The sequence below is a fragment of the Betta splendens genome, chromosome 5 (genome assembly GCF_900634795.4).
Source record: "Betta splendens chromosome 5, fBetSpl5.4, whole genome shotgun sequence".
NCBI lineage: Eukaryota > Metazoa > Chordata > Actinopteri > Anabantiformes > Osphronemidae > Betta > Betta splendens.
In genome coordinates, this window is record NC_040885.2 from 4,580,334 (window position 1) to 4,606,769 (window position 26,436).

The 26,436-nt window shown below is 40.6% G+C and overlaps 1 protein-coding gene across 5 annotated transcripts; it reads left to right on the top strand.

Moving 5' to 3' along the window:
• setd5 (SET domain containing 5) lies at positions 1-25,801 on the top strand. Of its 5 annotated transcripts, none has more exons than XM_029151141.3 (25): positions 1-139; positions 12,245-12,483; positions 13,347-13,446; positions 13,765-14,021; positions 14,141-14,199; positions 14,303-14,490; positions 14,931-14,969; positions 15,058-15,348; positions 15,650-15,798; positions 16,325-16,442; positions 16,526-16,635; positions 17,874-18,123; positions 18,289-18,372; positions 18,494-18,643; positions 18,733-19,128; positions 19,260-19,520; positions 19,714-19,831; positions 19,928-20,154; positions 20,775-20,831; positions 20,921-21,406; positions 21,747-21,839; positions 24,151-24,431; positions 24,549-24,667; positions 24,749-24,837; positions 24,963-25,801. In XM_029151141.3, exons 2-25 carry the CDS (start codon positions 12,413-12,415, stop codon positions 25,527-25,529), a joined length of 4,560 nt encoding a protein of 1,519 aa, XP_029006974.1. In that variant the 5' UTR covers positions 1-139; positions 12,245-12,412; the 3' UTR covers positions 25,530-25,801. The 5 variants fall into 5 exon arrangements, with proteins under 5 accessions (XP_029006974.1, XP_029006973.1, XP_029006975.1 ...); XM_029151140.3 differs by lacking the exon at positions 1-139 and adding an exon at positions 146-517; XM_029151142.3 differs by lacking the exon at positions 1-139 and adding an exon at positions 146-517 and having other exon boundaries at positions 13,795-14,021.
• Positions 25,802-26,436: the final 635 nt, after the last annotated feature.

A 26,436-nucleotide genomic window follows, 5' to 3' on the forward strand; every position in this document is an offset into this window, starting at 1 on the left:
CGGGATTGTGCGTTAAGGGCCGCCCAAAGACAGAGCCCCTGCATGTAAGCCAGGGAAACCCCGTGGCGTGGCTGTGTGTCGGTTTCGCTAGAACCCGCGGTCGCCGCCGGTGAGGAGGGGGATGGGAGCCTCTGCGAGAGTAAGGACCCGAGACAGAATCAGAGCCCAGTATCACATACAGCGGCATATACCCCGTTATAAATAGCGAGTGTAAATATACAATACATTAAAATAAATGGATATATCAACCGGGACTCTATCATAGAGACTTGATGGATGCACTACACCTGAATAGGACAGGGAATTTAATTTTGCGCCAATACGCGAGACACACTGTGAAGTTTGTTTTCTATTAATGGAGAAGGAGCTACTTTGAGGGCTAAGGATACAGGAAACGCCGAGGTCGACACACAGGCCTACTGGTCTGGTTGGATTTGATGTTGGGATATTCTAAGGGCTTCCTACTGTAGGTTACATGAAATTGTCTCGTTTGCACACGTTTGGAATGCATCTTTAGGTGAGTAACGTTGCTGTGAATATTTCAACCGTTTTATAGTCTTTTAAGTAGGACCAGTGTTAAAGACAGCAAGTAGCCATGTTTTCAGTCAAGCAAACGTTGCTATGAAGCTAACCAACTCAGCCAGGAATTAAGCGCCTACTTGAGTTTATTAGAACAAGTTCGTAGGCTCCACGACCTTTGCAGTTTTCGGAAGTGGCTCATCGGCTAGCTTAAAACTGTCTGAACCAAACGTTGATGTGTTGCCTTAAAGGGCTGCTCTTGGCTGTATCTGGAATGACCGTTTGCTCCTCATGTTTTTCTTTCCCCTTTCTTCTCCTTTTTAGACAGCTTGTTTATCTGGAAGTACACGGAATATCTATTTTATTAAAATAAAATATTCTAAACATATTAAAAGCAATCATACCCCACCAGCTCAATGTTATTCACCAAGTTTTCAGGAGTTTTACTCGGGCAGTGCTCAGCGTTTGTCCACCTAGCTTTTCTCCGTGTTATACCATGACCTGGGTGACGTTCGAACCATACGTTTGTAATTTCGGGATGATCTTTTCCCACAACGAGCTGACTATGCTAACTAGTGGTGTTGTTTGAGAAGTGAAACAAAAAAATCTTAGGTTTGTGAAGATTTCGTCTATGTATTTTCGCAGAGGCCCACTACTCTCTGACAGTACACGACCAAAACATCAGCAGCACGTTATCCATATAAATGACTTATAACCCTATAAGATGTTTCAACGTTCTAATATAGAATTGAACAGAATAGACTCGCACCCAATCTATGGGCATACGAAGTTTGGATCCATCCGCGTAGGGCAGGATGGGAAAACTTGTTTTGAAGGTACAAAAAATGCCGTTTTTAACGGTATTGCTTTGAATGTAGCACTTCATCAACGAAACCGTCGAAATATTTGAAGTTAATACCAATACAACGTGCAGTTTGGTCAACAGTGGCGAGTCATGTTAGCTAAGCCAACAGCTGCTGTGTTAACAGTAGGTTAGCAGACAAGCTAAAGGCAACAAATGCTACATTAGCCCTTTAGCAAACTTTTGGGATATTTAACGATTAATTGCGCTCTTGTTTCGAAACAACACATTGGACAACATTCGTTGAGCGTATACCAAAGGCATATCTTCAAACGAATCTGACAATTGCTACGTATTATCGGAGTCCTACATTTAATTTTATTAGAAAATACTGTGTCCCTGTGCCGTTTGGCCACACCATGTTGATACATCCACCTTTGGCACAATTCCAAACTTCGTTCGGGCGTGTGAATCGAGCCGAAAGCTCGCTTTCTGTATCTAGGCTTGCTATTTTCTCGTGTTCGTGTGAACGTTGGTTTCGGCCACCAGAACCAGATCTGTTGGCCAGTAAGTTGACGCTTCACCTCCCCCAACTGCCAACCCCCTAGCCTCGATGGCGGTTAAGAGAAATGGGTGGTATTTTAAAAGGGAATCTTGTTTCCGTTTTTAGCCTCCATTTTTATTTGGGAGTAGCATTGTTGATCCAGGATGTAGGAATGTCAAGTTTCGACCAAGTTACGAGCGTCTCAACAGTTATTATTTTAACACAAATATAGTGCAGCCTCATTGAGGGGTTTACCTGACTGCGAGGAAAGGCTACGTTTGGTCCTCAATATTTCTTGGCCTGATATAAGGCAGCAGAATCCTAATCCTGATCTATGCCCTAATATGTTAATACTGGTGTCGTTGTATAGTATTCAAATTGGCACATTGCGTTTTAACATTACAGAAATAAGCCACTAATATAGTCGAATGGTGTGATAGAGCATTTTCCATGTTCTATTGTAATTATGGGGTATGTCTTTTTTACAACCAGGCTGTTTAGTGTATAAATGGCTTCGCGGGTGCCAGTGCTCCGCTCAGCTGCACCACGTAGGCACGCGCTGGACAGCCCTAGAGTCCAGAGCGGAGAGAAAGCAGACGCTACATTTTTACTTTTCTATTCGTTCGCCCCTGACGTGTAAATACAAATGTTGCTTATTTATGCATGGTAATTTCTGCTTTGTCCACTCTTTGGTTTCTCCCTGAAAGTGCTGTTCTGACTAAAACAACGAAGCTTGGTTACACGGTAGTTAAAATCCGCTTCCGTCATCAATTTAGTTGGGGGGTTAAGCTTCACATATCTTTAAAGTGTTGTTATATTCTGAGCTGTGACTGACCTTGCCTCACAAGTGCAACAATTATAGCTGGTCTTGTCCGTCTATTCCAAATATTCAGATTGATCTTCAAGCCTGTTTGGAAGCCAGATTGCTGTGAGCTGAGCACTGTTTTTATTGGTTGTGACAGACATTCTCTGAATGTGTTTCTCGTCTTTTAATAGAATATGTTGGCTGCAGCTTGCAGACCTGGCCACTCGTAACTACTGGAAACACGTGCCACATCAACACTCCCCTTGATGTGACCCTACTTGTTATCTTGAGCAAACACTGGCCTCTTGGAGAATAAAAATTCTCAACATATAACTAAGCAAAAAAAAAATGGAGGATTTAAGGCACAGTCCTATTATAATGGTGAACCTTCTTAACTTAATGTGCTGCCCTGGGAAAATGAAGCTTGTTGCTACTTTCTTGTGACCTTCCGTGTTGGGTGCTAGGCCTCTCAAGCTGTTACAGATTATGTTTTAGATCAAAACACATGTTGTAGGTGTGTTGAGCTACACTTTGTAAAAGAAGGTTGTCTTTGAGAGTGGTGTCGTGTGGACCTTTTTGCAGTATGTGGACCCTTTTTTACCCAATATGGGCCTCTGAGGCTCTGTTGATCTCAGGAATGTGCAGACATGCAAGGTTACCCTGACCCATATTTCTGTTTACAAATGAAAATCTTTTCCCCTCGTTGACATGCACGGTGTGCTTACAAACCAGCAAATGTAGCTGTTATGAGAGATTTGCCCTTGCATGTATCACTAGATGAATAAGTGGTGTGTTATGATTAGTCTAGATCATATTTGTTCATAATTTAAAACCTTTGTTTCTTTCTGTCTATATGTACAAGAGGGATTGATTTAAGATACTGGCCCATTTCCAAAGGAGGACAGGGATCTGTCTCTGTGGAGACGGTTGGAAAAGAGTGGGTGGGGAGGGTTGTTGCTGTGAGGAACAGGAGGGAGACCCCCCCATCCTTTTAGCTTCCAATTTGCATGCTGATGACACTTGCCATTACATGGACAGCAGGTGTAGCTATTGATATGTAAATACGTTTTTGTGTATGTTGTACCAAGCCAAGTGTTTTGGATCTACACCTGTGTGGACTAAATTCACATAAGTGAAAAGCTGAATTTTATCTGAATTGTTCTTTGACTTCACTGCAGTTTTTTTAATTTAGTAATCAGCAGTTGAAAAATGTTAAGATTACATCTGAGCATATTTATATCTTTTTACTTTCTTAGCAGATAAAACTATCTTGTAAATTATTGTCTTCAGATACCTATAGTTATAATGTGTCTGTATAGTATCCCAGCTGAAACTGCTGTGTGTTGTGTGGTTTGCTGTCCTGCACAACGGGGTTAAAAACAAGTCCTCTGACGCCTGTCTCATTGGTGCTTTCTTATTGGTGCTTAAGTTCTGGAGCTGCTCCAATGGGGGGCAGCGTTTCCTCGGCACTAGAGTAGCCGTGTTGCAGAGGGCTGTGCTGGTTAATTCTGTTTTGTGCAGAGAGGCACTGCTTCTTGGTAGAATAATGGAGAAAGAGGCGGAGGTGGGCAGGGGAAAAACAAGTAGAGGGAGGGGTGAGGCTACGTAATAATCATTCTTCGCTACTCTTTTCTTGCACTCTCTCTCATGCTTATGTTTTATTGCACCTCTTTTATTTATTTTTCACAGTCCTACTGTCACTCATGCTCGCTAACTTGATTTCTTTGATATTTGAATGAGCTTGTCAACATTTGAACTGCAGGCAGCCATTTTAGGCTCCTCAATACTAACCCTTTTCTTTGCTTTCTTCTCTCCTTTATGTAGCTAAGTAGGGTGATAATGGAGACCACATAATGGTTTATTAAAATATACAAATGCCTGGTGTGAGGTGAAACTCAAAGTATACAAACACATCTGTTTGCTCACAGGGTGTTGTCACATGAGAAGAGAGCAAAAAAGAGAGAGGGCAGGGGAAAAGTAACCAGAAGAGAGCCTTTGCACCAAAGTTGAGCATTCTGTCAATAACCTTATAATAATAATAATAATAATAAGGTTTTTCCTGATCATAGCACTTTGGTCTGACATGAGGAAATGGTTTTAAGTGAGACATGGCAGCTTTTAGTTTCATAAATGTAACTAACCTTGTTTATTCCTTCTTTTTTATAATGCACAATTTTAAAATTATACACTGCCTTGGTACACAAAAGTAGGTGCATAAAGGCTCTGAGGCTTAACTGTTGTTTTATTCTAAATAGCATAAAATACTTTTTAAAAAGCATTTTAGGGTTTTTAATAGTGTATTCTTTAATATGGTGAGACTGTTTTTGGCCTGCAGCACTTCAAAATGGCTGCCAAGAGTTTTTGTTTGAGTGATTGCAATCTTCCATTAGATATATGTGCTGGGCTGCAAACGTTTTTGTGAGATCGAACTAGGACGAGGCCTCGTATCCGAAAAAGGCTGTCGATCAGAAGAGGAAATTGCATGAGCTGTGTTTGTCATGCAGTACGATCATGTGGTGAGAGACTGAGGGTGTCTCTGCTTAATGTTATGACATAGCACAAGCTTATCTAAAAACAAGATGGCTCACGCCCCTTGACTACTACTTGGAAATTGCCCCTTTAGGAACAGACATTGTCTGCCGGGAATCGTGTCATTGTGAGGACCATGGCTGCAGTGACACAGACATTCCATTTCTCTACATGGCAAAAAATTCAGCCCTTCCCATTCATCTGAATAGGGGATGTGTGCTGACACAGCAGGGAGTGGAGTTGAAGCAGGTTTGTCTAAAAGGTCTGCATTATACAGCAAAACATTGATTTTGCCCATCATCTCTCTTTGTTATTTATATGCATGCAGCAGACATTTTCTTCTTGTTACATGTAATATTTTCTGCTCTTGTATGAAAGTTAAAACAACTGATGCAATGATAGCAATAACAACTTTAATTTTATATAGGGATTAAGCTTTATTAGTCTTATTTTCCTTTTGTCATATTTTAAATATATATCTTTTCATAAAAAACAACAACAAAGCTCCGCAAACACATTGCTTGAACACACTGCATAAAGCAGTTTCTTGTATTGAGTGCTCTAGTTGAGATCATAGACGCAACCTGCTTTCAGATTGATTTGGAAAAGGAAACAGAAGCTAGTCTGCAGAAACGGTCAAGCACAAACAGGCAGGAGTCTTTTCTTTCATGCCTCTTCTTGGAACTGAGCATCAAAATGACAGTGGCTGGCTTGTTTGGCCCAAAACAGATGATTGATTTTGTGTCACGCTGGCCCTGCTGTCGACGGTTCTCTCCCCCACTCCTGTTATAACTCTCACTTGGCCTTTGTTCTCTATTGTGTGTCTCCTTATCCCTGGTCAGGTCTGGTTCCATTCAGGCTGCTGGACATTGTTGTGTTAATGGCGAGCCACACCGTGCTCCCAGCACGCTGAATTGGTCAACATGACAAAGTATGAAAGCAAATTATATAAGTAATAATCTGAATTATGATATCAACCTAAAATTGATATTTCAAAACCCAAGTACCTAATCATACTAACTTAACTTTAAAATTTGTGCATTTAGAAAATATATCTATTTTTGTTTGTTTTGCAATCTGACATCCCAAAATACTCATTCACTTTCATTTAGCACTGCATCTTTTACTATGGTAAGTACTGGTGTCTGGGTTTCAAAACAAAACTAGACTAAAACCAAAAATAGGTTAATTGGATGTCAATTCCAAGAACTATGTGGTTCTCCATTTTGGTACCAAAATACAAAACTTTTGATTTGATGTAGTATGCACATCTAGACTTACAAAAACTACAAAATAAAGTGATAATAAAAAGGTACAATAAAAAGTTTAATGAGGTTAATAACTGAGTTTTTCTGCACATCTAATCTGACAAAACATTTAAATAGCACACTGGATGTAAAACAAGCTGTGTTTGATGCCTTATGGTCTCTGAGCTCGTCTGTCTTCGTGCAGCCGTGACAGGACCCAGCAAAATCTGCAGCACTTATTTGAGGTAGTAAAGGGAAAAACAACCAAAGAGAAAACTGAAAGATTCCTCATCTGTCCCATGTCTATCGTCACAAAAGGTAAAGTTAAAAAGCATTTAGAGAAAGAACCTCTAGCAGCCACAGTCCTACACTGTTTAGTTCATTATCATTATTAAAGAACATATTTTAATATTTTCTTTTACTTAATTTATTAATTTTGCCTTTGGGAATCAAAATGAGGAGTCATTTTATTGGGTCCTTGGGTACTTTTTTACCAAGCCCTAGTAGTGGGTATGTTTTAAAACATAAATTAATACATAGGATTCACTTGCCAGTGCAGTCAGGAAAAGAAGCTTTGTGATTAAAGCACAAAGTTGTGGATTGGCTCCTATGGACAGTTGGCAGAGTGAAGAAATCAATGATGCCCATAAACACAATATATACATGGCGGCTGGGTAACATGTTGTCATAGTAAGCCATAGCCTTGAGTAGGCTACAAGCATATGACAAAATATAACTTATACAGTGGGTAGACTGTGGCCAGGGAACATCAATATCTTCACACATTGGTTTGACTTGAGGAGGTTAGAACTGGTCTGCTGTATTTGCTCAAAACGGTATTGTGGCATTGTCACACACTTGTTAAATCATCAGTGTTTTTATCCAGTGTCACAGAAAAGCTGGCTAATTGTATAAAGTGGAAAAATATTATTAGGGAATTATTTTGCTTCTCTGCAAGTTGCGGTTTCACTGTGACTTACTCCATGACTTAGTCCAACATGGTGAGGTCACTGTCTACTCGCTCATTCAATATTAATATTGAGTTATAATATTTATTCAAAAAATGCATTAAATTAAAACTTTTGAAGACCGTAATGCATAATAAATATTGAGATTAAACATGAAATATCTGTGACATAAATTGTTGCGTCATAGAATGTGTTTTCAGGTTGTTGGTGTTCCAATGTTTAATTAGTTAGTAGTTGATTCGCTTTCTTTCTTAGGGTCACTCAGTTACCTCCCAAAGGGATTTTATCTCACTGTGATTGTTTTATTTTATAATTATGAGTATTATAATTAATTATAATTATTGTTTTTATAGAGATGAGCACAAATATTTATAGTTCCTTGCAGTCCTTCCTTACAGTATCAGAGCCACAGCAACAGAGGTTGTTGTTGAGCTAAGACTGATGATAGACAAAAAGGTTTTGTAGTAATTTAAAGCTTTGGTTAAAGCTTTGTGTCAGCCTGCTCCACTGGTTATGCCTGGTATTGCATTGTGAAGGTTTAACATAATTTCTGACTATGTGCTTGACTGAGACTCCATAAAGACACAATTAAAAATGTCTTGATAAGTTTCCAGTGTGTAGAGTTTATGTTTACCCACAGCCTATTGTAGCATAGTGAGTTGTTTCATAGTGGCATCATTTTATTTGCACACATTGTTAAATGTCCAAGTTGCTTTACATATATTATGAATATTGCAAAACTATGACATTTCATCAGTGGCTATGTCAGTTGTATTTTTTTCATGTGTGTTTTAGTCTAGTTTAGAATTGAACACCTTTCACATAGATAGTACTGTTGTAGGGTTGTGTCTTTTTAGGCCTTCTCACCTGGAGGGCAAAAGAAGACCTTTTTTCTGTCTGTCACTTTACATTTTTAATTATATTCTATATCCCAGCTTTGTCAGAGCTACTTAGTCTCTCTGCTGATGGTAAAGCCAATGTGTGAGATGTGAATACCTGCCATCTGGTGTGGCCATCTGATCTGGTCTGGTAGGATTTGTTGGGTTTAGTTGTATGTGAATAGTTACCATATGAATAAAGTTTTTTTCAAAAGGGCTGAAACAATGCTTCAGTACGATTATTAAAAGTTCTTCTTTGCAAATAAACTAATGATCGACTTCTTTTACTTACTTCAGTTGAAGGGGGTAAAGAACTTCAGAGTATGAACTTGTTCTACCCATTAATTCAGTGTTAGCATTAGCCACCGTCTGTACATCTGAATGGTGAGTTGCTAAGTGTGGTATCATATTGGTTGTTTTTTTATGAAAATGTGTACATTTGGCATTCTGTGATAGTGTGTGTCTTGTTTACTTCCTTTTTTTGTCATATTTGTGTATGAAAACAGTTGACAATTACCAGTAGTTTGACATAATCAGTCTTATTTCCTGTTGAATATTTCCCGCTGTTCTTTGACAAAGTAAAATAGCTTATTTTCCGTTTACTTGATTAGAATAGAATAGAATTAGAATCAAATAGAATACTAGCTAATAAAGTAATCAATAGCTGCAGCCCTAGATGTTAACTTCTCCCACCCTGACATAAATAGTTCCAGGTCCTGTTGTGGTTGATCCCTGAATCTATTTTTGTTGTAAAATATTTTGTTAATCTGTGTGAGTTTTTCTTTTCAATATTGAAAATCTGTTTTGGTGAGTGTGACATGAGGTCAGTGAGTGTTGCTCTGCCTCGCCACGTGTTCCATTTGTTATAAAGCCAGGCCCTATTGATTTGCCTGTTCTTCATCCTAATTTCCTACTGCAGAAGCTCGGTGAGTGCAACACGCATGTATAGCAAGCATGCGTGCGGGGGCAGACTGAGGGGGCTGGTGTAATCTTACTGGACTTGGAAGTGTTGTTGAGGTTCGGCCAGGCACAGGTGGACACTGTACGAGCGTGAACTTGATGTTCAAATACAAAATGTTTATGGAAAACGCTGCTTGAAGCTATCTGTAGAACAGGCCACATCTCGTTCTATCTAGAAACTCACTCCTTTCTGGCAGCAGATGAAAGCTGAATGACTGCATAATGGTTCACAAATCAGGCAAACTAAAAGTCTAAGTGTGACCTTATTGGGTAGACATAAAGCACCCTCCATACTGTTTAACATAGATAACAACCTATAAATCAAATGTCAGCAAGTATGGCATGACACCAAAAGTCTGGGGTGACACTTACCTGACCATAGTCGTATTCCACTGCATGTAATGCATGTTTTTTTTGGGCAAATATTTATATTTTATCCTTCTAAGAAATTATACAGCAAGTCATTAACCTAATACAGGTGATACTCTAAAAATATAATCTCTCTATGACTTGAGCTCTCTTGCTTTGCATGTAATTATCTAATATATTAGTTATTTAAGGTGCAATACTGAAATAAATGAACCTTAATTTTGAGTTTAGAGTATCACCTGTATAAAAATACAAATATTACTAATATGTGCGGAATAAGGTGTCACCAGTCTGACCAGTTTTTTTCAGTGGCTATTAGTGGTATTACAAAGGAAACAGGAAGTATCTACTTTGCCACTGACAGATCACTGCTACATGTAAGTTAAGATAAGGTTAGGACTGTTTAAAAAAGCATGCATAGCAGATACTGAAATATGGATGTTGAATATGTGCAAATATAATTATTATAATCCCCACTCTGAAAATGCTCCTGCAGAAAAAAACACTATTTTTACTTTCAGTTATGGTTTTCGCCTTTTCCTCCATTTGTTAACTTTTAAAATATACACACTGCTGTAGAACTGATATTTAGTAGCATTAGTCGTTTTCGGCTCCATTTCCGTTTCATTTTGTATGTATGTAGCATCCCCAAATGCTACTGAAAAGATTTACCATAGTTGAGCCAGCAGTAGATGGTGGAGGATGTAAAGAGAGGATTTTCCTTATTCGTATGAAAATTTACCTTCTTGGTTCAGCTTCAGTTTTATTTTGTTTAGACCCCCTCCCTTTTGGAAGAACAAGAAGTGGCTGTAAGTGTAGACCAGAGAGAATAGCCAGGATGTTTTTAGAAATACTCTGGATCAGATACCACAGGATTCACCGTGTGCCTCTACATCTGAATATGTTAGGCGTGTGTTAAAGCTTGCGGGCTTCTTATGTGTGTTTAATGGCTCAGGCTTTAAGAGATACAGTTCTGAAGTCACCACAGTCTCTATCTGTCTACATAGAATCTGCAGTTTTGTTTTGTTCAATTTTATTTAGGTTGTTAAATATGTACCATAATGTTGTGTCAAGCTGAATAGGGCTGGCATTTTGTTAGTGAGAATGTTTGAACTGACCTTGACATTATTGGAAATCCCCAGTTTTGTTGTGGTTGCCTTGGTGCTTGAGAGCAAGGGCGCCATTTGCTGCAGTTAGGGGAGTTTCACAGAAATGGCAGGCATCAAGTTGCTGTTTCAACTGGCTTCATGTGAGAAAATTGCTCTGCTAGTTTTAATATTACTCCTGTATATTTTTCTTTGCCCAAGGAAAAACATTTTTGTATGTCAGATTGTGTCCTCAGCATTTAAGCAGAGCCTCCACTGCCTCAGCTCTCATGCTAGGCAACTGAGCAATTGTGGACAAGGAGGGAAAGAACTCAGTGTGGGTCAGTGTTTCAGCAGTATGGTCATGTGACAAGAGGGCTGGGACTTGTGTTGGATGACTCACCCTTCTATATGTCTGGGAAGGAAGCGCCTCATGCTGGTTGTCTTTGTTAGTGCAGCAATATATAAAAGTAAATCCTTAAAGGCCCTTGTGTATTTTCTGCCTTTTGCAAATTACCCCCATGCATCCCATACATGCTGGAATCATATGTATGGATGACACGTTACTTGTCTATAATAAGTTATTGTTTTAGACACAGCTGCACAAAAGCCCTCTCCTGTTTTCCCCCTTCGAAGCATCTGTCGTCATTGTGAGTCAGCAAATTTGCTCATGGGCATTAAACACCTAGCAGAGGTTTCCTGGGTAGTGTTGGGAGTCCTGTGATCTTGGCAACCCAGCCGTTGTGATGTTGTGTACATTTTGAAATGTTTCTGTTTATAGTTAAAGGGTTGGTAGTTTCAAGACTTCTAGACATACAGTGTGGCTTATTAATCAACCCACAATCTATCAAATGACAGACCGCTCTGCTACTGGGTTGTGTTTATTTCAATAATATCTCACTGCACCCTACATAGACTGAAGTAAAGCACCTTTATTATGATGAGTTGTTGTGCTATGTTACTCATATTAAGAAACTATCCTATACTTTTACTATATGTAATATGCCTATTTAGTAACGCTAATTTAGTTAATGAAACATCCATTTACAATGTGTTACACACGTTTGGATAGGGTGTTACGTGTGTTGTATCACACAGGGATGAGCCTGTTGCCAGTGTTTTTCCATTACATAAACAGAGTCATGTTAAGGCATGTTTGTTATGAATCCCTCAGTGTAGATTTGCTAAATGTTTGTTTTAGTTTTGATGCACATATTAAAATGTGAATGAAAAAATGAGGTGTAAGTATTTGTCAAATTTATTTGGGACAAATGTTTACCACCTTCCCCTTTAGTGATAAATGGCCTGTTACGCATGATTGCGTCAGATAAGACGTCTTTATGTTTAGTGATTTCTTGTAGCTTTACTGAGTTGCTATTTGTTTTTATGTTGCATTATCCTTCCTGAAATCTGTAACAGTAAATTAATCAGTTCATCCTTTTAAAATGAGGCTACTAAGCTTAGTGGGATTTGTTTGATTTAAAGTCTCCATGTCCATGTGTTTGTATTAAACCAATCTGTTTCCCCTCTCCTCCCAGGTTCCCCATGACTGTGAGCCGTGAGCTACGGCTCAGCGGCGCCCCACCTCTGGAGTGGTCTGTTGCTGTAGTTGGGACCCTGTGATTTCTTTCCCTTTCTTCCCCGTCCCATCCTGCCCACTCCCTTCCCCCTCCCCCCTTCTCCCTTGCGTCGCTGTGCTGGACGTCATGAGCATAGTAATCACGCTGGGAGTCACTACACCTGAAACGTCTTACTCAGATATGGCTGCTGGATCAGAGTAAGTTGTGACTAAGAATGCCAATAATTTGCTGTGTTTTCATTTAATGAAATATCTCTCACATCCCATAGGATCACCGTAGGATGATAGATAGTTTGAGAGATGAGGACAAAACTCAAATTACTATTGTAGTATTATGAGTTTTAACATACTCACTTTATTCAACAATTATAATACTGATTACAATTTTACATAAAAAAACAACCAGTTACAATACAGTGTAACAGGAGTATTACTGCTGTATGCATATGATTCTCGTTTCTTTATTCAGTATATTTTTGTAAGTGTCTTTAAATTCCCACAGTCATCACAGAGAAGAAAGATCAATATGCATGTCTCCAAAGTGAGAAGTGCTGTGTATTTATATGCATGTAACTGCATTTATTATTTATAGTGATAAATTATCCAGACGAGGCCAGCCAGGAACATTAAATTGCATCCTGTAACTTCCTACACTTCCCTGTTTTTTGGGTGCTGTCTTGTTCTGTAGGCTATGCAGTAACCTTTTTATTTCTTCATTATCTGCCAAAAGCTTCTACCTGTAAAAACATGTTGCTAGATCCCCATTGTGTTGTTTTTATTTTGTCTTAGGATCTCCTCTGATTATTCAGTTGTGATTTTGCTACTCTCAATCTATCATGTTGGGGTTGAAGTGTGATGCAAATGCAAAAATTGTTGCATAACATAGTAGTGCCTACATTCCATCTTCTAACTTCGTCATGGCTCAAGAACAGCGCCAGTGTATTTGTGCCATCTGTTGACTGAATAATTTCTCCTAATTAAAACAGTGCTGATGTTTGTTTTGGAAATGTAATTTGTGCTCTCTTCATTTTATTTGATTGTTTTTTATGTATCATTTTTAGCCCTGAGTCGGTTGAAGCAAGCCCTGCTGTGAATGAAAAAAACTACAACCACAGCTGTGGGAGCGCACAGAGTCATGGATATCGGGGACTACCTTATGCTGTGAGTTCATATGTAGCTTTATTTCTATTCATCAGCTGCATGTCATATTGTAAGAAATGCATTTAAAAGAGGTAAAAAATAATATTTTTTCCAATCTTTTCTTGTTCCATCAAAATTGAAAATTAAAAGTAAGCTAAACATTGGTGGTTCCTGTAGTTAGATTATACATGAATGTTTACCCTACTGTTAGATTACTGTAACCACAGACTGCTTCCATTATTAACAGCTGTACTATTTCACATACCTGTTTTTTTGCCCTCATTTTCATTCGTCTCCATTTTCCGTTTCCCTTTTTGCCTGAACACCCGTTGTTTGAAGATGCAACAGTCTTCCGTTGTGTGTTGTCAGGATCACAACTATGGCGCGCCCCCACCCCCTACCCCACCTGCTTCCCCGCCCTCCCACACCATTATTCCCCGCATGGACCTCAATGGCGTGGTACGTAGCTCTCGCTATCACGAAACTGATGACACAGCTGACAGTGACAGCTCCTCAGAGGAGGAAGGGGCCATGCCCAGCTGGTGTCGCTGCAACCTGACGCCAGACAGCCTACTCGTTAAGTGTGAACACTGCAGGTGAGAGGATCAGGACCTGACCTGCAGTATAATTTAACCTTACAGCTTTCTACATTTAAACATTCCTCCACTTTCAAACCATTAACTTAGAATTATGTTTAATTTTTTTTGGAATGAAGGGGCCACGATAGAAGGAAAGCAGCAGAAAGCCAACATAGGAAAACAGAAAATGTCTCAGGTACATGTGTTTTCATGCATCTGTTCATTAGGTTCATTACAAAGGAGTTTAGTTCGTCATCATGGTAACATCTAAGGATTCCTAATCTATTTATTCTTGGTAGCTGGTGAGAGCAGTGCTACAGAGAGTGGTGATGAAGAGGTGTCACCCTCTACTATCTCCTACACTGCCACCCAGCATACGCCCACCAGCATCAAGTTAACTGTCAACCGGGTTAAAAGGAGCAAATCTAAAAAGAGGAAGAAGAGCACAGAGAAGACCCGTGGAACCCCGAAGAGCAAGAAAGTCAAGGTACGTGTTAGGGAAATTGTGAATTCCCTTTGTTAATCTTGAATAAAAGAGACACAATCAGTTGAGACCTTGTTCAGTATCTTTACTTGCAAGGAGTGAGCAGTATGCAGCTAGGCAACTTCCTCTCACTAAAGAAAAGAGTACAGCTCATAAAACAGTTGGTTTCCACCTGGGGAGTTGCAAAGTCACACAATACATGGGAAAATATTTCTTGCACCAAGCACATCAGACAAAGATGGTACAGTACTGTACGCACAGATACTCCCTTTCCATGCAGAAGGGAGAAAACACCAAGGTCACAGGCTAACAAGGCTACAGCAAATCATTTTTCAATGATTAATGCAGTATTTTTCCAACAGTACACACATTGTTTGGATGTACATTATTTAGGCAATAATTGTTGACTTGAAAAAAATGAAACAATTTTTTTTCTATTTCAGGCATTCAGAGAGGGATCTAGGAAGTCTATGAGGATGAAGGTAAAAATGTTTTCCTCATTATTATACAATTATGCATTAGTGTTCTCACTGCCTAATGCTAAAAACTGCACTCACGATCTACTTCCAGAACTCAACAACAGAGGCCAGTGTGCTTGATGAGAACACGGCAGAAGGATGGGAGAGCAGGATACGCCAGTGGACAGACCAGTATGAGGAGGCACTGGCCAACCAGTATAGCGCTGATGTCCAGACATTACTGCAACTTCACCGTGCTGCCAGCACCACTGTATCAAAGACGGAGGGCTGCAGCACAATGTCTCCATCCACCACACAGATTCATGCCTCCGTTGACACTATGGACACCATCAACCGTACTGAGCTGGCCTGTAACCATACAGTACTTGGCTCACAAATGCAGGTCAGCCTCACAATCACATTTTTCTGCAGTATAATGTTGGATTAGCCTTTTGTACTTGTTCTTTGTTTTTGGAAATATAATAAATATAGAATTTGAATGTAAGGACAGAGACATGTAAGTTAAATCAATATACAGTAGCACCACTTCATTTAGTTACTTGCACAGTTTTTGAAAGTAGTCAGCTAGTAGGTTATCCATAATAGTTAGATAAAAAATGTTGCTGGTTAAAGGCAAAGGAGAAGAGTTTTATTTTTTTCACTCTTTTTGCGCTTTGTAAGTAAATATCCTCTTATGTTTGTAGCTCCAGTTGGGCCGTGTAACACGGGTGCAGAAACACAGGAAAATTCTCAGAGCAGCCAAGAACCTTGAGCCTGACACCCTCATCATTGAATATCGGGGAAAGGTTATGCTCAAACAACAGTTTGAAGTGAATGGACACTTCTTTAAGAAGTAGGTAATCACAGTGTATGAATGTAGACAATGCTGCTCAATATCAATTGGTTTTCATAATAGTGACAGAAAATTTTTAACAATTGTATACAAAACCATAATATAAAACAGCCACAACATTACATTACAATTCTGCGGACAAATTCAAAGTTGATGGACAGTCTGTTTTATGTCACTGTAAAATATATACGAAAAAAAAAAGGTCTGGGCAAACCTGGTTCTCGAGGACTGCTGTCCTGTTGGTTTTTCAACTCTCCCTTCCCCAGTTACACAGGGGTTTTTAGTCGATCACAGCTGAAACAGCTAACTGAGACACCTGATCAGTAGGGAGACAACCAGCAGGGACCCCACTCCTCGAGGAGCAGGATTGCCCACCCCTGGTATAGTAATAGATTTAAACTGGTAATTTGTCAAGTTAAAAACACCTGTCCAGATTTGTGGGAGATAACCAAAATGTTTTGATTTGGGTCAGTCAAGTAACTGATACACTGATTTCTTTCCTGTGATTTTTTTTTTTTTTTTTTAGACCTTACCCCTTTGTGCTGTTTTACTCAAAATTTAATGATGTAGAGATGTGTGTTGATGCACGGACGTTTGGAAATGATGCTCGCTTCATCAGGAGATCCTGTACACCCAACGCTGAGGTCAGATTTGTCAAAAATATGTATAAGTAATAAATCACTCACACCTTAATTGAGCTGCATAATCTATCTTGTCTCCATCCTAGGTCCGACATATGATCGCTGATGGTATGATCCATCTGTGTATCTATGCTATCAGCCAAATCACAAAGGATTCTGAGGTCACCATTGGATTTGACTACGAGTTCAGTTGTTGGTCAGTACTGATTTCATGCCACACAACAGTGCATCAAGACATGTGGTAAAAGTGATAATTTAGTTATCGAAACATTTAGTCTTGTGAATATGTTTGCATATGATTAGAACAGTAATTAAACTCTCAGGCAAGCAACACCACTCTTTCTTTCACTGGGACAGTATTTAACGACAAGGACTAAAGAAAAGTAGGCAATAGAAATTTCGTAGTTACTGTCTTTTTATTAAGTTTTTGTGGTGAAAGCTGCAGCCAGCAGCTATTGCGGTTGCCACGAGATGGCTGATCGATTGAGGTTGGCAAAACTGCATCTGGGCAAATGAAATGACTTCTAGTTAGACAAGACCAAGTTGAGTTGTTTGACCCTGGAAATAAGCATAAGGAATAATCTAAGGCCTATGAGCCAATACCCAAACCCTTATAAAATTTATTTAAGGTAGTGGAGAAAATGGGCACAAATGAAACCTGATGAAATCCTGAAAAATTACTTGCTGATTACTTATTTCTTTGGCCGTTATTCTACTTTAGAATCATACAACAGTGCTTGTCAAAATTGTTTAATTCAGGGGTGTCAAACTGCAGCCCATTAAGGGCCGGTGTCCCTGCTGGTTTTCCAAGTCTCCCTGCTGATTACCGAAACAGGTGTGTCATTGGCTCATCCAGCTGCTGATTGACTGAACACACCTGATCTAGGTAATGTGATCAGGTGTATGTTGTTACCAAATGAATGTTACTAAAAGACCAAATGGTGACACAATTTACGGCTTATAGTCTTTTAAAAGCACGCACAATGTAGGTGCCCCTTTTGCCATATTACTAAATTGAGGATTGTCTTGGATTTTGCGGTAATTATTTTACTGATTTTTTTAATTTTTATTTTTATTTCTTATTTTATGAATCTTATACATGTTAAGTAATCACCGTTTATAGCAATGCTCCTCAGATATTTTGTTACCCCCCCCCCCCACTCCTGGCAGGAAGAAGTAAGCATTATCAGGATTTCATAAGTTAACTCTTTTCAGTTGTAATGTCTTTAAATGACACCTTAACTTATTTGGCTTCATTGCATTGCCCCACTATTTGAGAAACACTGGTTTATAGTCAGAACTAAACCTTGTCAAGTTTGTTTATCCAGCCCTATGTTTTACTTCTAGCACACAAGTTATTGTTTGTGCAGTTTAAAACACCTTTCCATTATCCATAATCTTCTCCAATGTTGTCTTCTCCTCTCTTGTTACCAGCAATTACAAAGTGGACTGTGCCTGCCACAAGGGCAACCAGAACTGTCCAGTGCAGAAGCACAACTTAAACCCTAAGGAAGGTTTGCTGATTCCCCCCTCCCAGCTGGCTCCCTCTCCTGTGATTGGAGCTGAAACCAGACAGAGAAAAGCCAGGAGAAAAGAGTTGGAGACCTGCCTGGCAATAGACAACAACCAGACCCTCGACCAGCACCAGGAGGCCAAAGAATTCCAGGGAACAAGTGATGCAGAGGTGTGTGTATATGTATCATAAAATATTGTGTTTAAACCTTTGCAAATAAAAATGTCACAACAGGACCATTATAGCATCCAAAAATTTAAATATAAAACAAAAAATGCTTTTACCTAATAAAAGGTAATGTCTGCCCTTATATTTTGTATGTGCATGTTCATATAGGAGAGGTTGCTAGATGATCTGAAAGTAGAGGAGGGAGAGGATGGAGAAGTGGATGAAAATGGGGTCGCCGTCGCCAGTAAAAAAGTAGGCCATTACCAGATATTCATTGATTTCGTATTGTGGTGGTTTCAAAGTCCACCAATGCATTAGGTAATTCTCTGACACAATATAACCACACTTATTATGGGCCTGCCTATTTATGCAGACATTTAATAGCCTTGAAAGGAAGAGGAGGAGAGCAGGAGCAGCTGAGGTAAAGGAGGATAGTTTGGAAAGTGCAGATGGGGTAGGAAACACCTCTGTACCCCACAACACTGGAGTAGGGGTCAGCACGCGGCGTACCACCTACGTCATGGTTAGTAAGCAAAGTAATTTATTTTCTAAGCGGGAACTTTCTTAGTGTTACATTTAGTTAACTCGACCAACTTTTCTATTATCTCACAGGAAGCACCGTGCGTTGAAGAGAAGGCATCAACACCCAACCTGCCTACCCCTGTTGCTCCACCTAAACCTGCACGACCTTCTAAACCTCGGCCCAAAAGTCGTATCTCTCGCTACCGGTCAAGCTCGTCGCAGCGAGCCCGGCGGCAGCGCCAGGCCCTGGCCCAACAGGTGGCCGCAGCTGCTGCTACTGCTGCGGCTACTGCTACTGCAGCAGCAATGCCTTTGGCGCCATCAGCTGAACAGGGAATGTCACTGGATGAAGACGGGGCTCAGGGCCAGTATGGGACTGAACACAGCCATGGAGATGGCAATTTAGGTGGTAATCTCGTGGAGGGAGATCACCAGGGTCTGAACTGCATAAACAGAGGAAATTTAAGGTTTCCAAAGACTAAGAAGGTTAGATGCGCATGGTTGAAGCTATTTGTAAGGTTTTAACTTTCATGATCAAGTCATGCTCTTTAGTATTCTTTTTGAATGTAATTTAGGAAATTTGAGGGTTAATCGTGTTTACATTTCTTTGGTCTCAGTATCTTGTGACGGAGTGGTTAAATGACAAGATTCCTGGAGGTGAAAAGATCCACCAGGAGGTGCCTATAGAGCGTCCGCTGCGAATAACCACCGACCCCACAGTGCTGGCCACGACCCTCAACATGCTGCCAGGCCTCTCCCACACGTCGCTCATCTGCACCACACCCAGACACTACATCCGCTTTGGCTCCCCCTTCAACCCAGAGAGACACAGGCCGCGGCCTCTCCAAACTGATGGCACCTATGGCTGCTTCAAAAAGGTAAGTGATGTAGCTAGACAGCATAGAAGGCTGGAATATCCTAGGATAGACTGAAACATTTTAAAGTCTTGAAATAATATTTCTGGTGACAAAAATGAGTGAAAAACAATAAGTTTTTTTCTACTAATTAGTCATAAACACTCAGCTCTGTTAACGTTAGATTGATTAATATATTAATATTGTTTTGATGCAGAGGTGGATAAAGCAGGTTGAGGATGAAAACTGTTCAGTGAGTGTGGAGGACAGTACAGAGTCCACCTCTTCTCAGCAGAGCACCAGTAGCAGATCCACCCCCAATCTCTTGTCCAATGGTACGTGTATACCTACTCACACACAGCTTTTGATAATCTCTGTTTGTATTTGAACAGTTTTCTTCTTTTCTGCATTTCCTATCTCTAAACTCTCAGAAGGTAACGCACCGTTTAAAAAGCGCCGTTCCAAATATGTGGCAGAGGTTCCTGCAACCCTGGACCCCCTTCTTTGTCCACTGTCCCCTATTACACCTCCACTACCAGAAGACTCCCTCCACCCACTGCTCAACACCACCTGTGGCTTCCTGCTGCCCAATGGCCTGGCCTACTCACCAATGCCCTCACTGCCAGCGAGTCGCTGCAACACGCCACTACAGTTTGAAGTGAGAAAACAACTACATATGCCCTCGACAACCCTAGCATTGGCTAATAATATTGGCTAATGTTCCATATTAGAACCAAAGTCAAAATGAGAAGTACTGGGTACACGTTGCCAAACGTATCTTTACGTTCTGCGTAATGATTCTGAGATGAGAAACAATTTCTGTGCATGTCATTTACTATGCTACAGTGTGTAGTCTATGTATTTGAATTATTAATTAATTAACACACGGCTTTAGCAACTACAATGCTGAATAACCTGAAATAGTAAAAATTATTTTTGTTAGTCAAAGAGGGTAGTTTAATATATTTTTGTGGAAATTTGATAATATTCCATTGAAACCAAACTTTATAAACAGCACTGGCTGTACATATGTGTTGCACAAGAGCGATTCCCAAATGTACTATGTGGTAGGTCTGATAAATTTCATAATGAGCTCTAACAGTGGTCCACTGTTCCTTAGGCAATCTTAGCATTCAGTGACTTAAGCGCTTTTTTTAACCTTAGAATTTTAATAAAGATCTAGAATTGAGCATATTTTTAAAGACTGCCGTTATTGTACATGGGCAGACTGTCCAAACCACTTAAATTAATCCAACAACTTCTGATTTTTACTCACAGAACATATCGTCTCCTGAGGCTTCTCCTGTTCATCGGCCAGAGTCCATCTCTCCTGAGGTAACTCCCTACAGCTTCGCTGCTAACTGTTTTTTAAAGTAATTTGCATTTCTTTTCCTAAAGTTTTCTGTCCTTTTGTGTGTCTTCAGCCATGTCTTCAGACAGATATCGATGCCCCCCGACCCCAGTTTCCAGACCTCTCACTTCCCTCCAGCTTAGAGAGCCCTGTGGGCATGACCTCAGATGACTTTTCCATTCCCGGAGGCCCTTTAGGGCAGGACTCCCAGGCTCACTCTTCTGGGTGCAACAGTACCTTCAATCTTTTACCCTGTCCTTCCACAGACCTAAACCACCAAAACAGAGAGCAGCCATTCAGGACAGAGTTCAACCTCATATACACCTGCTCACCTCTCAACTCGAACTTGGGGAACTCCGTGCCCACTGACCGGCACCTTTCCCAGTCAGAAGGAGGCTTCTCCCCTGCAGAGTCCTTTCACAGTTCCCTAAGTGTTCAGGGACTTATGGGAGAGGTGGGCCCCACATCGATGTCACCTTACACTGAGCCTCATTATGGGGGTGGCTACCCAGACCATGGCACACCTCCTCACATCAGTAACCCACCACAAAAGAAGAAGGCAAGTTTTCCACAATTTTATTTGACTATTTTCAGGTTATCTGTTTTTCTCAAGCTCAAATGAGTTTGTGTGATATGTGCAATTTGAAAAGCCAGGCATCATGATGTGCTTTTCACATAGCTGTTTTTTGCTTGTTGACTTTGTCTTCAAATATTTCAATTGGTCTCGTGTGTCAGGTCTTCAAATCAAAAAACAAAGATAATCATTTTATTTGTATATCGAAATGATACCAATCCTGTAGCTTTGACCTTCATGCCCGTACCCTCCCTCCTACCTCAGTCTCCTTCCTCCTCACTTCTCCTTTTTGCCAAGTTTCTCTTCCACTTTTCTTCCAAGGCAGAGGGCCAACCTGCGTACCATTAGTCTGCTGTCAGGGAAGCCAGATTACCAGCCTATAGCTGTAAGAAGTGAATACAAGACAGTACAAAATATGGTGAATATTTTCCCTACAACTACATTTTTAGAAGTGTGCATGTAAATATTGTTTTTTTTTTTTGCATTTGCATACAACACCCACCCATCCTCTGAAAGCTGTGCACCCATCGTTGTCCCAACCAGCATTGAATTTTGACTATAGTTTTGAGTAGGGGTTTTGGTTTATGCCATTTTGATTCAAATTCATTGAAATGTGAAAAGTTTCATTAATTGCCTTTAACACAACAGGCTGATGGTTCATAAGTTGATGCGTCAAAAGTTGCATCAAGATGAAGCCTCTTTGTCTATGTTTCATCCTACCTGTGTCTTTGCTCCATCTCATCCATGGCTCTTTTCAGACTGACTAGACGCTCCAGTAGACAGACTCGAAGAGCATGAAATACAGCATGAAATATCAAAAGGCACCAATGGGAGAATTCTAAACTTTGGGTGAATGAACGTTGCAACCAATATGTGGCTCTTTGGGGTTTTTTCATACATCCACACTTGCACTCAAGCAAAGGTGACTGTTGGGATAGGGCCAATGCACTGACGAATTGGTAGTAGTGATGTTCAAAAGGCCAGAAAGAATGTGAACATGAACACAAGGTCTTCAGACCTTGTTTCATATCGGTGAGTTTTCAACAGCACCACCATTAGTTCTCTTTAGCTGTTCATTTTTAAGATTTTCACCAAATGAGTATAAAAGAACACACCATCAGTTTGGCATTTTGTGCTAAACTTAATTTGTGTTCCTGTCCTACGTTGTACAGGTTGAATGATATTAAGTCATATTTCCATGTGTAATGTATTCTGTAGAGCACCAAAAGAAATGTGAATAAACAATGGATTATGCTTACAATAGCAAAATATATTGTTCTAAGCTAAATGTCAATTATGAAATTATGCAATTAAAATGAGTCAACGGACATGAGCAGAAACATTTAATTCGGTACTTCAAATTCAAAATGTAAACATACCAACCATACCATACCAAGGATCAAGTGCATCTGAACCTTTATCCTCAAAGTCTAGTGCTTTTAACACTGCAGTGTAACTTTCTAGGCTAGTGGAAGAACATTCCCAAAGCAGACTGCTGCCAACATTTCAAGTTTTAGGTTGAGGTGGCATGTTTGTTGTACAGCAGATAATTTAACTGACCTGACTTGTGAAGATGTCACTAATATTAAGTAATTTGAACTTCAGGGGGCTATTTTGGTGGGTGGGACACGCCCCTAAAGTAATGGAAGGGTTTGGTAGGTGGTTTTTCACCATTTGTCCAAAAGTTTTTCCTGTTCGTATTAAAATAGGTGATAACACAAAAGATTGTAGAAGTCATGAGTGCACCAGGAAGTAAGGACATTTGGCCGGTTACCTTTTAATGATGGTAGGGAACGCTACAAAGTGAGCATTATCTAGCGGTCTAGTTACAGTTAAGCTAGCTGGCAACAACCTGCCATCAACCCGTACAATTTTCACATCTAACTTTGAAAAGTATTAGCAGAATTGGGCTGTAGAAACATTGACCATTGACAAAGTTAATAGCTACATAAACAGTTTTGAGGTTAAGAAATATCTTGCCTGTCACTCTACTGGGCCTAGCTAGCAAAACAGAACACAGCTGCAGAATAATGTCCACCGTATCTTTTAAGGCTAATATGCACAGTTATAGCTGTTACTATTATCTTTACAACACAGCATGAACACTTTAAATGGATTTGTAGCACAGGCCTACTTTTCTGTGTGTGTATATAAGCATTAAAGATTCAAGTGTATTCATTGATGGTATGCGATAGTCCTCCTGCCTTCTTCATGTACCTTCTTTTCTCACAAACCTTTTTTGTGCTCTGGTGATTTTGGCCTGGGATGAGTGCTCTCATTGTCATTAAGCATTGAGTCCGTGTGTATGTATACGCACATTTGAGGTTTCGGTGTCTGTTGTTTTGGCATTGTGCTTCTGAGTTTCCTACCCATCTGTCAAAGCTTCACTAACTGCAATGAAAACATGCAGATCAAGCGTAAACCGTACTTGGGTCTTTATCATAACTGGATTTGTGTTAATGTAATGGATTGAAAAACAAAGCTCATACCATATCATTTTATGTGTGAGGTAGTGTCTATGGCTATGGAGGGTTTTCAGTGGTAATTACTGTTCCTGTTTGAGTCGTTTCTCGTGTGGTGCATGCAGTCTGCCCATCACTCAATGCAGTTTGGTGTATGGTGTGATTTAGTCATTAGCCCAGTGTTCGTATAAATGCTATACAGTTGTGTGTTAAACCTGACTGTGCTTATCCGTCTTCTTTCTTTCACTTCTTTCCCTGCTGCTCCAGGTGTCTTTGCTGGAATATCGCAAGAGGAAACAAGGGAACAGTCGCGACTCGGATCCCATTTGCAGCCGCTCCTCACTTGGCAGTACCCCTACCCGGCCTGCCTCACACTACAGCCAGGACTCCAATCACCTGAATCCGCATCATCTCCATCAGACCCCAGCGTCTCCACACAGCTCCTTCTCATCCTCAGGACACGCCCCCTCCGCCCCACAGATTGAGGAGGTCAGTCCTCCAGACCACCAGGGCCCACCAGTGCCATTGAGGCGCCAAGACAACCAGTGGTAAGAGGCCCAGGGAGAGCTCTAAGACAAGTGTCTGTGCATTACCTTACTATTGTCAGGTGGTGTATTAAGGATTATATGTAGGTAGATAACCTTTTGAATTTGTATTTTTCTAAGGATGGTTCCTACTACTGTTGAACGTCTAAGAGAAGGCCAAGGGGTCCTGGAGCGAGTGCTCAGAAGCATCAAGATAGAGCAAACTTACAGGAGGAGCGATGGCTCCATAGACAATTCTGGTAGGAGGAAATGATAAGTCAGCCGAACCTCTCTTACATCTTTGGTTCGGTGCAGGGGTTGATTCACTTTCTGGATTTCAGATGCAGAGCGATATGAGATGCCGGCAGCATCTGTGGCTTCTCCCAGGAAAAGTCCTCACACATACAGTCCCTCTGTGTACTCATACCAGGTAGATTTTATATTGTTTATGACATTGTTCCTGATTTGTTATTTTGGGCATCCTAATTTGTCCAAATGCATGGACAGTGGCATGTTGTAACTGTGAAAACTGAGTGTGTTTGTTTGCTTGTTCAGTCATCAGAAAGCCACCGGCAAACTGACAGCCCTTCATTCCGCCAGCAAACTCCCACCTCTCCATTCCGGGGGTCCTACAGCCCATCAGGCCAGGGCTTCTACCCACGCATCTCCTCCTTCCACCACCCCGGGGTGTCCCAAGACCACTCCCCACCCTCGTATTCCAGTCACACCCCCACCTCCTCCACAGACTCCAGGCCGTCAGCAGGGTCTGCACACCAGCACAGCGGCAGCCCTAATGTAGACAGAGGCCACAGCTATGGTAGTAGCCAGTTAAAAGTAAATCTTTTGAACAGCAGTGGCCTGCCAGGTGCTCCCACCCCAGGATCAGGGGCCCTTGGGCAGGATAAGACTGACTTGATTGCCCAGGACTCCAGAGGAAGTCAGCAGCAGGAATCTCGCAGCCTTAAGTCAAGCAACCCAGGCCAGGTACCGCTGCAGGCCAGCTCCGTTCTACTATCTGCCTCTGGACCAACACACTACCCACAGCGAGGGACAAGCCTCAATCAGTTCCAGCACTCCTCCCTCCAGGGACCTGGAGTAAGGACGCAGTCAGGAACCTTTTAGGACCTTGTTGAATTGTTATTTTGTGTGTGCGTGCGTGCGTGCGTGTGTGTGTGTGCGTGTGTGTGTGCGCGCGCCCCCATGTGTGTGCTGGCGGGCGCAAGTGTATACAAAGCTGCGTTGTCTCCTCAATCCCTAGTTGGTATATTGGGCCTCAGAGTTTGGGGAGGAGAAATGTACAGACCGAAGAGGAGCAAGGACTTCATGGATTTCTTTCTTCCATCTTTCCCCCACCCCCTCTCGCTTTTTTTTTTTTTTTTTAAAAGAAAGAAAAATGACCACATTCTATACACAGCTAATTGCTGATTTGGGGTATCATTAGCGAATCAGTGGAACAAAGGATGTCACATTCAGTAAAAAAACAACAAATAAATCACATGTAACTTAAAAAATTTCCCCAGTGTTTCCTCACGTCGGACTGTGCACACAGGCTATAAAACATCAAAAAATGTTCATAGAGACATCTGTACAAAGTTCTAAAAAAACATACCTGTTATCAAGGTATCTAGACTGAAGATATGCTGAGATTTGTATGTAACTAAAATTTAAGTTGTTTTGATCTTCTTTGGTTCATGATACTTTTTGAATGTGACAAGTCTGCTGCCATAAAAAATGTTTGATATGGATGGAGAGGGGGTTTAGGGGTGTAAGCCAAAGTAATATGGTAATCATTTATAGGAGAGGTGGGAGGGGGGGGCCTGCCTGGAGAAGATCATTCCATATGTTTGCCATCTTCTGTTCACTTGTTTTGGGTTGTCTTCTGTTTTCTCACTCTTATCCCAACTAAAAATCTTGTGATTTTATTTCAGTACTACTTTACTGTGGACTTCTCACATTGTACTTGAGATGTACAGATCTTATAAATCATGGTGCTGCATTCTCATTTTTGTTTTATTTTTCCTAATAAATT